This window comes from Carassius carassius, chromosome 17, assembly GCF_963082965.1.
Source record: "Carassius carassius chromosome 17, fCarCar2.1, whole genome shotgun sequence".
NCBI classification, from domain to species: Eukaryota; Metazoa; Chordata; class Actinopteri; order Cypriniformes; family Cyprinidae; genus Carassius; species Carassius carassius.
Window position 1 is genome coordinate 24,063,073 of NC_081771.1, and position 17,339 is coordinate 24,080,411.

The window sequence follows — 17,339 nt, forward strand, 5'->3', positions numbered from 1 at the left end:
GGTATATTTTCATTAGTGAAATAAATCTGTTTTGTTAATTACAATATACCGGTAGTCAATATAGACTATTTTGTAACACCACTTTAGATAGTGGCCTGTACTGTGTATTTAGTTTGCCTATAGGATCCTTCTCTGTCCTTCACGCCTCTCTGGGCCCATCAGATCACTGAAATAATGTGTACCAGGGCCTGTCGATGACTGAATAGAGGCTGTTCTCCTTGCTGGGGGCAATACAGGGTGGGTATTGTGATAAAGACTATGCTGACCTATCATGCATTCATTACATTTAGTACCACTATACTGGTCCTGAAAAGTTTCAAACCTTATATTGTTTAATGAATGACTTCAAATAATACCCTAAAAGTGTCATATCATGACAAGATCAGACTGTATAAAAGCTCACAACTGACACAATTTTGAGTGTATTTGACTTACATGCGCGCACACACACACACACACACACACACACACACACACACACACACACACACACTATCTACTTTGTTGTTTTAATTGTTAGCCCATGTTTTACATATTTGTTTTTCCAAGTTATCTGCTTTAGAATAAGTGTTTGTATTAAAATGTCTAAAATTAAAATTTCAAAATAAAATGAAAACAAAATAAATGTGTGTACAAAATATGACCTGTTGTCTGTTTTCTATAATTGTTACAACCCGTTCAACCTACTGTTATAACGTACCCCAGCATTACGATAGATTGTGAAAATAGCACCCTTTGTACTTGACATTATATCTAGGGTAGGCAATTATTTCTACATTTTCCTCACATCCTGCAACCAATAATTAAATAAAGGGGTCATGAACTGAGAAACCAAAATTCCCTTGATCTTTTGATATGTAAGAGGTCATTGTGCTATAAAAACATCCTGTAAATTTCAGAACTCAAAACTTTGTTGTTAGTCTAAAAACAGCTTATATTGTAGGCAGTCTGCATAAATTACAGTTTTTGCAATGTTCTATTCTTTGATGTCAGAGAGGAGATGGAGGAGCTTGACAGGGTCTACCATAGAGACTTTCTGGAGCGGTTTAGCAAGCCGACACTAAACCGAGGCCTCTCAGTGCTTCTACCCATTTGAAGTGAGAATACAGGAGGATACTATAGCTCCACATGAAGGCTAAAGAATCTAGCGAACATGTTGGGGATCGCCCATCCCGCAGCTCTACAAATATCTTTCAGCGATCCCACGAGCCAGTGCCCAGGAGGATGAAACACTTCTATTAGAGTGAGCTCGCAACATGAGAGGGTAGGACACACCCTGTGCCTGATAATCCAGGGTGATGGCATCCACTATCCAGTGAGCCATCCTATGCTTAGAGATGGCATTCCCCTTCTGCCATCCTCCATAAGAGACCAAGAGCTGATCTGAGGTCCTAAAGCTTTGTGTCCGGTCTATGTACCATCTCAAGGCTCAGATGGGACAAAGCAAAGCTAGGACTAGGTCTGCCTACTCCGGAAGCAGTGCTTGCAGGTTCACTACCTGATCCCTGAAGGGAGTAGTAGGAACCTTGGGCACGTAGCCGGGCCAGGGCCTCAGGATTACATGGGCGTTAGCTGGCCCAAACTCTAAGCATGATTCGGCGACCAAAAATGCATGCAAAGGCATGCCTCCCTACTGACTTCCCTTCCACGGTTCTGTGATATGCAGCAATCGCAGCAACATAAACTTTAGGGGTGGAGGGAGACAGCCTTCAACCCAACCCTTGCTGCAAAAAGGACAGTATGATTCTGCTCAGGCATCTACGGTTATCCTCTTGATGAGAAGAACACCACTTGATGAACAGGTTGCACTTCAAGGCATAAGCGCTTGTAGACTGTGCTCTTGCTGAAGTGATGGTGTCTACTACCTCCTGGGGTAGGTCACCTAGAACCAAAGGGTGCCCTGTGTCTGAGTCAGTAGATCCTTCCTCAGAGGAATCTAAGAGGGAGGGGCTGTCACAAGGAGCATTAGTTCCAGGAACCAGGTCCGAGTAGGCCAGTAGGGCGTCACAAGCAGAAACTTCTCCTCGTCCTCCCTGATCTTCCACAGTGTCTGTGCAAGAAGTCTAACTTGGGGAAACACATTCTTGCACAGGCCCCGCAGCCATCTGTGTGCCAGTGCATCTGTGCCAAGTGTTCCCTCAGTCAGGGAGTAAAACAACTGGCAGTGAGAGGTTTCTGGAGAGGCAAAAAGGTCTACCCGAGTGACTCTGAAATGTCTCCAAATCAGCTGGATCAGTTGGGGATGAAGTCTCCACTCTCCGGTGAGAGCAGCTTGTGACAGCTCTAGGCAGTTGAAGTGCCAGTGCAGTTGGGGGCCCGTCCAAACCCCTGACACTGCATACCTTTTGTACGTGGCCCCCCAGTCGGTGGTAGAGGCATCTGTGTAAACCACAGTGGTAATAAAAACATCATCAAAGTAGTCCATGTGACATCAGAGGGTCAATTAAAATTTGTTGAAGCATCTAAAATACATTTTGGTCAAAAAATAACAGAAACTATGACTTTATTCAGCTATTCATTCTTCTCTTCCGGGTCTGTTGTGAGCACGTTCACAACACTGCAGTATAGTGATGTCCGGTTCGCGAACAAATCATTCGATTTAACCGGTTATTCTTGAAGCAGTTCACCAAATCGAACTGAATCGTTTGAAATGGTTTGCGTCTCCAATAAGCATTAATCCACAAATTACTTAAACTGTTAACTTTTTTAACGTGGCTGACACTCCCTCTGAGTTAAAATAAACCAATATCCCAGAGTAATGAATTTACTCAAACAGTACTGCTGTAAAGAGAGAACTGAAGATGAACACCGAGCCGAGCCAGATTACTAACGAAAGACTGACTCGTTCTCGAGTCAAGAACCTGTTGCATCTGTTTTCAGTCAGTGTACTGTTTGAGTACATGAATTACTCCAGGATATTGGTTTATTTTGACTCAGAGGGAGTGTCATCCAATTAAAAAATGTTAACAGCGTAAGTAATTTGTAGATTAATGCTTATTGGAGACGCGAACCGTTTCAAACGATTCAGTTCGATTTGGTGAACTGGTTCAAGAAGATCCAGTTAAATCGAATTATTCTTTCCCGAACCGGACACCACTACACTGCAGTGTTGTGAATGCGCTCACAACAGACCCGGAAGAGAAGACAATGCTGAATAAAGTCGTAGTTTTTGTTATTTTTGAACCAAAATGTATTTTTGATGCTTCAACAAATTCTAACTGACCCTCTGATGTCACATTGGCTACTTAGATGATGTTTTTATTACCTTTCTGGACATGGACAGTATACCATACATACATTATCAATGGAGGGACAGAAAGCTCTCGGACTAAATCTAAAATATATTAAACTGTGTTCCGAAGATGAACCGAGGTCTTAGGGTTTTGGAACGACATGAGGGTGAGTCATTAATGACATAATTTTCTTTAAGTCGCTGGGGTATATTTGTAGCAATAGCCAAAAATACATTGTATGGGTCAAAATTATAAATTTTTCTTTTATGGCAAAAATCATAAGGATATTAAGTAAAGATCATGTTCCATGAATACATTTTGTAAAATACCTACTGTATATATCAAAACTTAATTTTGGATTAGTAATATGCATTGCTAAGAACTTCATTTGGACAACTTTAAAGGTGATTTTCTCAGTATTTTGTAATTTTTGCACCCTCAGATTCCTGATTTTCAAATAGTTGCTTGTCACCCAAATATTGTCCTATCCTATCAAACCCAAAAGCTTATTTATCCAGCTTTCAGGTGATGTATAAATCTCAATTTTGAAAAATTGACCCTTGTGACTGTATTGAGGCCCAGGGTCACAAACAAATAAAAAAATAGTTGCATACATCCTTGATTTCCCCTACTTCAAATCAAACAAATGCGCATACTGAAATTTTGTTAATCAAAATACATGATAATTTTCAGGGGCTCTTTCTACGGTATTGAAAAGTATAAAGTTATCATAAACCTCAAAAGATACCTTTTTAAATTTGCAGAGATTTAACTTAGTATTTTAACCCAGTGCTGGGCATCCGAATTGTCATTCAGTCCAGATACAGTCTTAGCATCCAATATCTCTGAAGAGAAAGGGGGTTGGAAAGTGCTTGAATGGCAGTTTACACCAAAGATGCCAGAACATGAACTTTATTTCTTTTGATTGGGCAGCTTTTCTCTTCACAACAGTCTGGAGCTTCACTGCATTGCCCATTTCAATGTGGAACAAATTTAATGCTCTATTTGTGTCATCTTCCCAGGGGCCATTGAATAGACAGCAGGCTGCATATCACCCTCATTTATGGTAACAACCAAAGATCAGAAACAAATCTGTAAAAAGTTTTACAATGAAAAAACTAACATGAAAGTCTAACATGAAAGTCTAACATGAAATAATAAAGATAGTGTGAGTGTTTTTACGAAAGAGCTTAAGCAATCCCAAAGGAATAAAATACAGTCACTTGGTTTTTTGAGCAATTACAATGAAATAGGAACCAAAACACATTATTTGTGGGGGGTATATAAGTACAAGAATGGAGAATATTTATATAATGACTGTCTGAACGAAGCATTTCAGTCATAATGACTGAAGCATAATCCCTCCAAACTGTCCTAACATTGCAATGGATTTACTCTGGGTCACTTAATCCATGGAGGAGAACGCTAAAGCTCATTGTGATTCTGGACTGGCTGGGGGATAGAATTGAAAGTGTAGAAGGGTACATTGGGGCGAAAACATAAAATAATGGACAGTCTTAAAGTGCTATAGAATGTAAAGATGTAAATACCCTATCAGTTTCAATTAGGGAAGTGGTCCTTGTTGCCATGAAGTTGGTACCTATTATACTCTAAACCTTTGGTTTGAAAAACTGCTTTGTTTGGTGATGTGGGGCAGGGGGTGATTAGGTGATTTGTTACTCATTGTAGGAGTAAATATCTACCACCATAACCGGGACGCCCTCAGGGTAAAGAACATGGATGACACAGATGAGCATCATCCAATTGTTTTTGCTGGATCGCCAGGGTGTTTCATTGGACAGATTTGGATATCTCGCAGGAGGGGAAACCCCTGTGCCCCTTCGCCCATGGTCTCCTGACCTGCTTTCATCATTTCACAACACTGTCCGAAAATCAAAACGAACCCCAAAATCACTTCAGTCCAATTGCGCTTTTGCCATCATTCTGTTTCATGAGAAAGTCACGTGTTGTGACATTGTGTTCACATGACTTCATCTTCTAGCCAATTGGATGCCACCTTTCAATCTGAGTTAACCGAGAAGATAGGGTAAAATAATTTTCCCTTTGCCTGTCGTCCTGTTTTTATTAATCTTTTCGCAAACGTCGAAAGTGGTGGCCATCTGTTTCCACTAGCACACAAGGTAAAGCCTCTTTTCAAGCTTCTATTATTATTGTTTTCTGAGAATGTTTCAGAAGGATGTTTTGTTCTGAATTTTCATAATTATATGCATTTAAGATTTGAAAGGCAATGGAAAATTAAAAAATTCTTAACATGTATTTGTATTACTTTGACTGAAAAAAATATATACAAGTTGACGTTATACATAATTTTGGCTGATCATACTATAAATAGCATTACAAAATGTAAGTCTAGATGTTGATCTACGAAACCTTTAACGTATCTGCTTTGAAACTAGTTTTGTTTTCGAGGCCGACCGCAGGTCAAACATATAATTAATTCATGAATCGCTACAACTATTGTTTAAACATTGCTGGTCATTGTTTGGAAATGGTTGGATTTGATTCTCACAGACATTCCTAAATGAGTCACTACACCTAATTAAACAAATACAAAAGAGCAATGCGTGTTTGTAGAAAGTGTTGCTATCTCTTGGAAAAATCGGTCAATTAGATGCCCTTTATTTCTTCCTTACTGCTGTCTGCACAACAATGTGTACATTTAACTGAGCTTATGTAAGATAATTTAATTATTGGGCAATTACCACTAGACTTGTCTATGGATATCTGCACCGTCTTTGTATGTGACAGACAGTTGAGGTGGCACTGCGCCACGGAATTGACTTTGATCAGATCTGAAAATATCTGTACAGTCATTATCCTGATTATCATCATCATAAAACAGCAATATCAATTCATTCTCTTGTATTTACTAGGGTGATTCAGGATATGTGGTTCTTTAGGGGATTTAAATTTTAAAGCCATTTTGGCAATCTGTGAATATGCAACATTTACATAAAAAAGAAGTAAATGACATCTTATTAATTTGCAGCACAGGGTATATCAGTTTGCAATGTCTTTGCATGAAAATTACATTTGTAACTTTTCTTTAATCAGATAATGGTTTATGTCTTTTACCAGAACCTCCTCTGCAATATTTGTTTGACAATGGCTAGAAAAAAAGCGATAGACCACTGCAAAATTAGGAATAATTTTCATTATTTTACACTGTTAGAAACTATCAAACTGAGAGAATGCATTACAGAGAGAGTGACATGGTGGAATTAGAACCTTGATCATTGAAGATACATGTTAGCTACGTTTTGTAATTCTTGGCTGAATCACAAGTTTGAGAAAATTATTTTGTTTTGTTGTGACTCTTTTTGAAAATCAAACTAATGAGTAGGTTTATCAACTTTAAACCACCTTTCCACAAAGTGCTGTCACTTTGCTTTCAATCACAATAAACTCTTGTTTATTCCTATATTATTGTTTAGAAATTCAGCATACAAAAATAATATGTTTCCACAATGTGATATTATAAGACGATAATACAAATATTTTTTTATACAATAAATAAAATAATTCACCTTTATACAGTATGTGTTGCAAATCAGCACAGCAAGTTACTAAAAACAAATAAAAATGGACATGTATATAATACAAATAAAGTGGTCTCTCTTTAATGGATTGATTGTTAATATCTTCTTTCTGTATATAATGCAGTTTATGCCTCAGTAGGTTTAAATAAGAGACGTCACTCTTTATTGGAACTAAAACCTCAGTCGCAATGCAGAGAGGGAAGACTCTCTTCTATAACAATTCATTTTTCTACATTGAGCGCCGTGCAGAGATGCGCAATGGAAATGGGGGGAGCTTTTTCTGAGCATTGCTCAGCCATGCACAAAGCGTGCTTAATTTGATAGCCGCTACAGAGGAAGAGGCCAGAAGCTCTTTAGTAGAAAGCTTGACCCACTTTCCCAATCAGATGTCATGAGCAATGCTTCTCTTTCAATGCTGCGCACAGGCCAAAATCACTGTCGGTGCTTCTGAAATTAGTGGGGGTGCTCTAATATTTAAACTGTGGACATACTGTAATGTGCAGGCCACAGCACCTCAGGTAATGTGTATTGTACCACCAGTGTACTGTAAGTACTACAGTAGCTAAAGTAGACTATACATGGTTGAATTTTTAATCAATTATTATATTGTATTCAGTGATAGTCAGTGAGATCTGTTTATAACTACTGTACTTACTATTTAAAAAAGGAATCTGGATTTAGCATTGTTTTAAACATCTGTTTATTAAAGCATGAACTTTTGTATAAGTGTGTGTTTGTGTGTTCATGTGTAGAAGCGATGAAAAGATGAGTTTTCTAATTTGAAGCAAACATGCCTCAAACGGTGCCATATGTGGCCATTTTGTTTTCTACACGACCTCATCACATCAGACAGAAGTGAAACTCTAATTAGACATAACAATGCAAAAACAAGGCTCCTATCCACGCTCCTTTCCTCTGAGGCATTATGGATGCAAAAGTATTTCAGAATAAGACCTGATTCATCTATGATCCCCTTGGCGCGAAATAATGCCATCTGTTTCAGCCTTATTGGCCCTTATGAAATTGTGTAGTGTATAAACCTCCCTCATGATTAATGGCTAATCCCACTGTTAACATATCTCTTCTTCAAAAATGTATCTTCTGTTCAACATGCTCTTAAGCTTTTAAGATTTGAATTCATCACAAATATCTTGAGCTTTTGAGAATTGAATACATCAGTGTGTGAACTGTTTCTACTGTGACATATCTTTCATCCTCTTCTTTTATATAACCAATGAGGTTTATTTATTTGCCATCAGTTTCTGGTCTTCTAGGCCTGGCACTGATCGTAGTGGATTTCTGTAGATTATTTTTTCTGTTAAAACTAGACACCAACCCCTGGATGTTGTTAATCTGGATTAAAGTCTTTATGTAATCTGACATCCTGTGGGAGATTGGAGGACATCTGGCTGCAGATCTCATCCATCTCACTCTGTGCCCTGCTACCTCTGCCTGCTGGTCTGAGATGGACAGAGCAACAATCTAAATTTTTTTGGATATGCAATTTATTGTACATTAAGTTTAGAAAACTTTTAACAGTCTATTCTCTCTTATTTCTAATAAGACAGCATTTTATTATGTGTACATATTAATTGTTTATTTGAGCCAGTCACCTAAGCTGTGAAATGATGCAGCTACAAGATAATTATGTCCTGACATGCTGATAAATTCTGACTGTCTGATAATATTACTGTAATGCACACGATCCCTTAATTAGCGACTATAATATATGCTATATTTTATGCTCTTAAGAGCCTTGCAAAATGCATTACTGGCACAGCATCTACTATGATCTAATTAAATACATTTTATTTGTAAATCGTTTTTATTTCAACTGATTTCGTAAATAGCTATTTCGATTTTTCAGTGTATTTTAATCTCTGATGCTAAACAACCAAATCTTGACTTTTGCAACCTTTGTTTCTCTTATTTTGACAATGTGAAATCTAAAATCATATTTACTAAATGGAACAAGTGCATTTTACTCAAACATTACTTAACTGAACAGAAAATGTTATGTGAACTCAGTAACTGATTAAATCAAGAGGGATTTAAACCGAATGAGTTACAGTAGATTTCTAGTTCCCAGCTTGTCCCAATGTTTAAATGATGTGTATTTGCAAAATATTATAGGGGATATATGTTAGTGTTCAATGTTCTGTTATTTTGGGACTTAAATGGGTACGTTGCTTCTGAGTTTTGGGGGTTACAATTGTGCTGAAGAGTAGAGCCTTTTGGTTGATAATGGGCCAGTGAATAGTAAGCTAATATTTATGTTCGTTTATTTAAAAACCAGTAACTACACTTGCTCATAATGCAGTCTCTTGATTAGTTATGTTATCACATTAATATGCGCTATTACTAGTTCATTTAATATTTTTAATTTGAATGGTTTTCCTCTTTTTCAGTGAGCTCAAATTAAATAAGTCCACACTACACATTACTATTTGTTTTTAAACCTTAAATGGATTGAGGTAACCAATTTCTTAAAAAAATGAAATTAGTTATACTAATTTGATGGGTTTTAATCTGCTTGTGTTTCAAAATTAAAATATGAATTTTAATGAATGCTCTGTTTGCTTCTTTCAAATCTGTAGGTGACTGTGTGGTGACCACTGGCCCCTGCATTCCTAAACTGCTCCTGTGAGTTCCTAACTGATTCAACCAGTCCTGAATCTTCACCATGGAGCCCAACAAAGTTCAGTCTGAAGGAGGGCTCAATGTCACTCTGACTATCAGACTCCTCATGCACGGCAAGGTAAAAGAACAACATGCCTCGAATCAAAAACTTCCACATACGCAATTTACTGCAGCATGGTATTCATTCCACCAGTCATAAAGAACAGATTGTGGTCATAGTACTTTATTATGTAGGAGGACAAAAATGTCTCTCCTAATCTCATAGGATCTTTCCAATCACAGAAAATGTTTTAATGCTACTTGGTTTCACATATTTATTTGTGTTATGCACCCATGTCTTAGTTAGAATGTGCAATAAAAGTAAAATAAACACATTATCTTTTTTTTTGTATCCTGCAGGAGGTTGGCAGCATTATAGGCAAGGTAAAAATGCACATTCAGCCACCAAGACAATGCTTACAAATACCTGAGTTTGTAAAATGCTCTTTTTTCTGAATGTACTGCATGAATTGTAACATTTAGAATGTTAGAATGTTAGAATTTACAATTGTAGCATTTAATCAAAAATTAAATTATTCTATACAGAAAGGGGAAACTGTGAAGAAGATGCGTGAGGATGTAAGTAACGTTACAAATAATGTTAGTTGCTGTGATGAGTGTAACATGGTTATTAACAAACTATGCAAACTGTTTCTACAGAGTAATGCACGCATAAATATTTCAGAGGGGAACTGCCCAGAGAGAATTGTTACCATCACAGGACCCACAGATGCCATATTCAAGGCCTTTGCAATGATTGCATATAAGTTTGAGGAAGTATGAGAACTTTTTCTAATACAATTGTTAGTATAACCCCGAAAGAAATCAATTTAAACTGTAACAGTACTAGTAATTGATGTTTTAATTCTACATAGGATATCATTAACTCTATGACCAATAGCCAGGCTACTAGTAAGCCTCCAGTAACTTTGCGTTTGGTGGTGCCAGCCAGTCAGTGTGGCTCTCTAATTGGGAAAGGAGGCTCCAAGATCAAGGAGATGAGGGAGGTATGTTCAATCTTATCATTTCTTTATGATCCACATATTTCATAAATTGCAGCAATTATTTTAATGCACAGTATATGCACAGAATGTCATTACTACTCCAAGACAACAGCAAAATTATACTTTTTTATTTGGATTAAACAGGAAGTATGGTATTGCTTTGTTCCAAGGGTTTCTATCCTGGATAAATGTGCTGTGCTTGGTCTTCAGTCTACAGGGGCTCAAGTGCAAGTGGCTGGAGACATGCTACCCAATTCTACTGAGCGGGCAGTCACTATCTCAGGTGCTCCAGAGGCCATTATCCAGTGTGTGAAGCAGATCTGTGTGGTCATGTTGGAGGTAAGGAATAGAAAAAAGCCAGATGTTTTGAGGTATACTGTAGTTCGCCCAACTCTCAATCTCATGTTGTTCCAAGCTTGAATGGTTTTCTGTCTTCTGGGGACAATTCTCAAGCTGCAAAAAGCTAATGTAATGAAGAAATAGAAATCTAACACTTTATCCACTTTCAGATCAAATCCAAACATTGATCAGCACATGCATACACGTGCTGTATATATCAAATATTGCAACATAAACCTCAAGCATCAATTAATGTCAAACCTATAAGCATCTACTGCTTCTTCTACATTCTATTATAATTTGCCCTCACTTTTTTCCTAATTTTCGTCTTTTGTATCTTTATTTGATTTCAACTGACCTTCGCCAGTCCCCACCCAAAGGTGCCACAATTCCATACAGGCCAAAGCCTGCCACTGCACCAGTCATCTTCTCTGGGGGCCAGGTAAGAGCAGATACTCTGACAGCACCAGCCACAGCCAACCTCAGTCTGTTACTGCAGCATCAGCCTCTGCCTGTAAGTATGGTCCAAATACACTATTACATCTACAGACATACAGTACAGTACATACAAACATACAGTAGTACTAGTATATAAAAATAAACTAGTGGGACGTGAGCCATTTTCTTAGATAAATTCTTATCTTTTTGCTTAGAAATTTTTTTATAAAGTCTTATGATATGTAATTCTAAGTTGTAAACAACTCTACATATTCCTCTTGAGGTGAGAAATGTAAAATGCAATTATAGTATGTTTGGATAAATTAATTACTTGAAGAAATAAAAAATAACAAAAAGCAGAGAAATGCAGTTACATTTTAATGCAATTCATACACTGCAAAAAAATAAAGTAACATTCAGTAAAAAATTGCAGCTGTGGTTGCCAGAATTTTACCGTAAAAAATATGGTGGCAACATTTTAGTTTTTATGGTTTTAACTTAAATTTACATTTAAATACCGTAATTTCATTATTAACTGATATAATGTTAGTTTAACAACCTATTGAAATCTGTTTGTACATTTGTAATACACTGGTGACCACCAAAAGCAGGTGTTGATGAGAAAGTCACGATGAACCAAAGCCCATCACTAGCAGCTATTAACAAATATAGAAGGGGCACAGTGTAATTCACACAAACACTAAACACCATCATGGGAACACACATGAAACTGAAATAATGCACTAAACATTAATTTAACAACATTAGATGTAACATAAAACCCTAATGTACAAAACTGATAAGAAAAAACTAAGAAACACTGTTATTTCAATAACAACAAAAACAACAAAAACATCAAATTTGAAATGTAATGCAAGGAATTCTGGGGATGTCAGCTTACAGTTATTTACTATAAATTATACATTCTTCTTAACTTCCAAAAACGGTGTACTACCGTAAAATGTAATGTCCAGTACAGTTTTTCACCATATATCCACCTTTTTAGTAACGAATGAGCGGCACTGTGAAGGATTCTAACTTCTGTTTGGGTGCTTTCGTGTTCCAGTCTCCTTAGAAATCCATGTTAAAAAGGAGTTAAAATGTTTATATTAAATACAATTAAATATAAAAATACCACATTTAATATTTGATTATTATTAAACATTATTATAGCGATTATTAAAAAAATGATAATAAAAATAATTGCTTATGTACATACTTCTGTACATTGACATTGATATTGTCAATTTGTACATTGATATTGACCATTATGTACACTGAAGATTCTGTCCATCTCTACCTTAGGCCTACACCATTCAGGGACAATACGCCATCCCACACCCAGACGTGAGTACAATGTACCTTCTAAATCCTTTTTCCCTCTTTAGTGTAGCATTCTTGTTAATCTTTGCTTTTTCTTTTTCATGACCTGCTTTATTAAAATCCATACAGCTGAAAGATGGGTCTATTTTATGTGTTTTTAATAAAAGACAGTTATATATTTGATTTCTCACAGCTTCCCATTTTCAGTGTCTAGATGAGTTTGTGAAGGTCCAAGCAGGATTCCTTTATTTAATCATAACTTCTTAGGTGTACTGACCCTCCTCCCTCCCCCAGCAGTTGACAAAGCTCCATCAGCTGGCTATGCAGCAATCCCCCTTTACCTCCCTTGGACAGACCACCCCCGCTTTCCCTGGTACGTACCCAACCCTCCCGCTACACACCCTTCACTATATACCTGTAGGTCTTTCATTCACTTTTCTTTCACTTATCTTTCACTCTTCTCCCCCTGAATGGGTTGCATAGTAGTACCTAAATGGTACATATTAGTACCTTTTGAAAAGATACCACCCAACGACAACTTTTGTAGAGTGTATAGAAATGGATAGAAACATTCCTTAGATGAACAGGCAAAGACATAATATCAAGAAATGTCCTACACTATAAATAGGAAATGTATATAAAAAAAAAATCCTGTGGTTGCCAGAATCAACATATTTTTGTTTTACAAAATAATAATAACAAAAAAAATTAATGTACGTAACTTACATTTTAAACTTACATTTTCAGTATAAACAAATAAATATACCTGACTGATAAACATAAATAAATAAGTAAAACTAAGTATAATGTTTATTTCAATTCAAAACACTTAATTCTAAAGAATTACATAGGGAATTCTGGGAATGTCAATTTACTTTTTTTTAACAAATTGTTATGTATATGAAATGTAAAGTATAAGGGACATTTTTTTACTTATTAAGAGTATTTACAATTACATGAAATGTCCCTACATTAATACAGTTTTTTCTTCTGTAGGCCTACATAGTACAAGGGAACTTACTGTTAACTAATTAACATGTTTAACCATAAAAAATTTTGTCTTTTACCATTAAAATTACAATATATTTTATATTGTACAGTTTTAACATGGCTAAAATTGTGGGGGAAAAATCAGTGTTTCTCAGTTCTTCGGCTCTCTTTCTGTTTCTAGGTGTGGATGCCAGTTCACAGGCCAGTACTCATGAACTCACCATTCCAAATGATGTGAGCATAGTCCTTTGTCTTCATTAATACATTGGGCTACTGTAAAAAAGAATTTAAGGAAGAATCGTTGATTCTGACATCTATCTGTCTGTATGTTTCCAGCTAATAGGCTGTATAATCGGACGTCAAGGCACCAAAATTAATGAAATCCGTCAAATGTCTGGGGCTCAGATCAAAATTGCTAATGCCATGGAGGGGTCATCAGACCGTCAAATCACCATTACGGGAACACCTGCCAACATCAGCCTGGCACAGTACCTCATAAATGCCAGGTGAGATTCAAAGCATGCAATGACATGTAACTGGTAAAAACAGATATATATATTAGTACTAAACTAACAATTTTAATTGTTAATTGTAACTAAACAGAAGAGTCTTATATTCACCAAGGCTGAATTTATGTAGCATAAAAAAGTCAAAACAGTAATATTGTGAATTTTGAATACAAGCCCTTTAATTTGCAAAAAAAAAAAAAACGTTTTTACGCTCGCTTGAGGTGGTTTTGACTTGTGTGAAAAAGGGTTAATGCAAATAATAATAGGAGACTGATATGCATTTGCTGAATACATTGCTCCAATGCGAATCCAAAAAGTCATGAAACTTGCGCTATGGGACAGCAAAACCTGACTATACAGTGGATCGATCTCGACTGCATCCCCAAACAGCAGGCATCCACCTCTGAAAGCAATGACCATTTATTGTGTTTCATCTAATCGCTCTGAGGCGGAAGTCATTTATTGTTTTTAAAAATTATGATACTTTTTTTAGTGATATATAATGCCAGTTTATCAGGAAGTGATCATTTTGTTCTCTTTGACTTGTTGGATGGAAACGGTGCTTATTCACAAATGTTTTATGCGATATTCCAATTTTGCGCATAAGTTAAGTTTGCAACTTTGGATAGAAACCAAGCTATTGACTCTTATGTTGTACATGCTTACATATTGCTATTTCTGCAGGTTTAGAGATGTGGCAGCCATGTGGACTGACCCTTCAACCATGACAACCTCCTGAAGTCACATTAGGCTCTGTTTTCTCGAAGACGTTTCTGGCCTCATCAGTGTTCTTAAAACCTAGGAATTGATATAGTCAGACATTTGTGTCTCAAGATTGCAGAACTACATTTAGTGTAATTAAGCCAGTTCAATTTATTCATTCCATAGAATAACAGAAAAACAAAAGTATTCTAATAAGCAACCTGTATTTAGGAAATTTTGGAATTGTGTCTATGTACAAGATTATGATGCATTGTCTTATTAATTAGATAATAGTTTTGAGTTTTAGCACAGAAACGTAGCATGCTGAATGTCTAGCAGTTGTCATTGCTCTTATTTATTTAAATATTTTCTCAATATTTTACAGTACTTTAAAAATGTATTCAAGTTATCATACATGTAATGTGAGCAATAAATTGTATTAAAATATGCTTCTTTTAACTTCAGTAAGTGGTAAAACAGGTGGTTTAAAAAAAATAGGTATCTAATTTCCTGTTAATTTTAATTATACACACCTGTGTAGATTTATTGCTGGTTTATAATTTGTAAGAAAAATATTTCTTAATATATTTCATACAGCGCATGATATCCTTTTTCTTTTCTTCTGGTCCTGAAACAATTGTCTGTTCAACATTTGTACAATTACACACCAGGTGATCTTGTCATGTGTGATACAAAAGACCTGATTGTTTAACTTTTGACATTTTACTTGGCTAAACATTATTGATGTAGACTGTGCTTCAAGTAATTGTGATAGTTTCATGAAGCAATGTACTTTGTTTACAACTTTGTTTAATGCTGTGTTGTGCACTGCAATAATATGAATTACTGAAAGTGTCAGACATAAGTAGTCTAGACAAAAGTAAGATTAACTAATTCATCAGTGGACCACAGAAGAATTGACACTTTTTGGCAATGCAACTGTGATTATATAGTAAGGAAGCAAGTAATAGATGTTGATTTGAATGTAATGATATGACTTTTTAACAGGTCATTTGCCGTTAAGCTTGTCAAATGTACACCCAGTTCTAAACAACAGCCTACAGTATAAAACACATGCTCAAGGTCTTTAGGTTTTCTTTTCAAACTTGTCTCAATAGCTAGTGATTACATTGTGAGTTAGATTCACAAGCTGTGTATCTACTGTATATGCTCTGTGTTAACAGTTCTCGGTTCAGAATGTTTATTATTTATATCAAAGAAATGGGCTTTGATGAGTTAAAATGTAATGTATAGTTATTTAATGTATGCATTTTGGTGTTGACTTATATTTAAGATTTTATGTGATGATTTACGTGACATAAAATGTCATTTTACTGCATTGCAAGAGTTCTTAATAGGAATCCAGTGAGTTTATGTAACTTAATATGTATCTGTTATTTCTAGTGGCTAATAGACCATTAATTGTGCTCCACTGACACAGTGACTTTTGTATATTCATACCCCAACAACAGGGTATGAATTTACAAGCATTGCAATCTTGAATGTCTTAACATTCATACAGTATGACATCTCATATAACCAGTTATAAAACCAAAATGAGTGACGCTGTATTTTTATTAAACTAATGTGCTTGGTTTATTTAGTATTTTTCTTTTTCTTCGTTTTATTAAACAAGAAGAAAAAAAATCCATGCAGACTACAGACTAGTATTTCCCACAAAGAAACATTGGTTTCTATGTTTGCTGCTGAATGACTCAACAAAATGCTCAACAAAATTACAAAATGCTTTCATTTTCATATTCATATTATTTTTATTTTCAATAAAGTCTCTTGATCTCACATGGATGCTGTTCATTTTCCTTGATAGTAGTGGTTTTTCAACACTTCAAGAAGATTAAAATAGCTTATTCACTCAAGTGCAAAACCGTAAAATGACTCTGCCTTGGGAGCGCTCGCACTATAGACATGAAACCGTTCTAAAAATACAGATATTTGTCATTATCAAGATTACCTACAGGTCATGTTAGTGCCTAATGTATAGTGTACAGTAAACCATGTTAACTGTGTTGTATTCTCACATTAAGTATTAAACTCTTATGGCTCTCTATTTCCCATTTTAAAATTAAAGGAAAACTGTCAAAAAGTTGTTTGTCAGTTTATATCAGTAACGGTAGCACATTTAGTTGCATTTTAATTTATGATTTCACAGAGCATTCAGAAGATAAATGGAGCATGTGCCTGTGTTACCTACCACTGATTAGAGAGAAGAAAATGAATGTAAAGAACTTGAAATCTTTTATCAACTTCTTTGGCATTAAAAAGATTGAAAGCTGTTTACAATACATATTATAAAATAATTATGATAATTATGGTAAAGGGATTAAAGGGATGGTTCTTCCCTTAATAAAATTGTCATTGCATACTTATCCATCCTTATGCTGCTCCAAACCTGTATGAATTTCTTTATTCTTTTGAACACACACAAATCATTTGGGGGGTACAGTTTTGAACAATACAGTGGCATGCGGAAGTTTAGGAACCCCTTGCAGAATTTGAGAAAATGTGAATAATTTTCAAAAAATAAGAGAGATCATACTAAAT

The 17,339-nt window shown here is 35.8% G+C and overlaps 1 protein-coding gene across 1 annotated transcript; it reads left to right on the forward strand.

The window, feature by feature from the left end:
- Positions 1-4,939: 4,939 nt before the first annotated feature.
- LOC132161353 (poly(rC)-binding protein 3-like) lies at positions 4,940-14,975 on the forward strand. The gene is made up of 13 exons (XM_059571331.1): positions 4,940-5,374; positions 9,391-9,551; positions 9,833-9,856; positions 10,019-10,051; positions 10,133-10,249; positions 10,348-10,479; positions 10,687-10,815; positions 11,183-11,329; positions 12,559-12,600; positions 12,874-12,949; positions 13,748-13,800; positions 13,903-14,072; positions 14,760-14,975. Exons 2-13 carry the CDS (start codon positions 9,477-9,479, stop codon positions 14,812-14,814), a joined length of 1,053 nt encoding a protein of 350 aa, XP_059427314.1. The 5' UTR covers positions 4,940-5,374; positions 9,391-9,476; the 3' UTR covers positions 14,815-14,975.
- Positions 14,976-17,339: the final 2,364 nt, after the last annotated feature.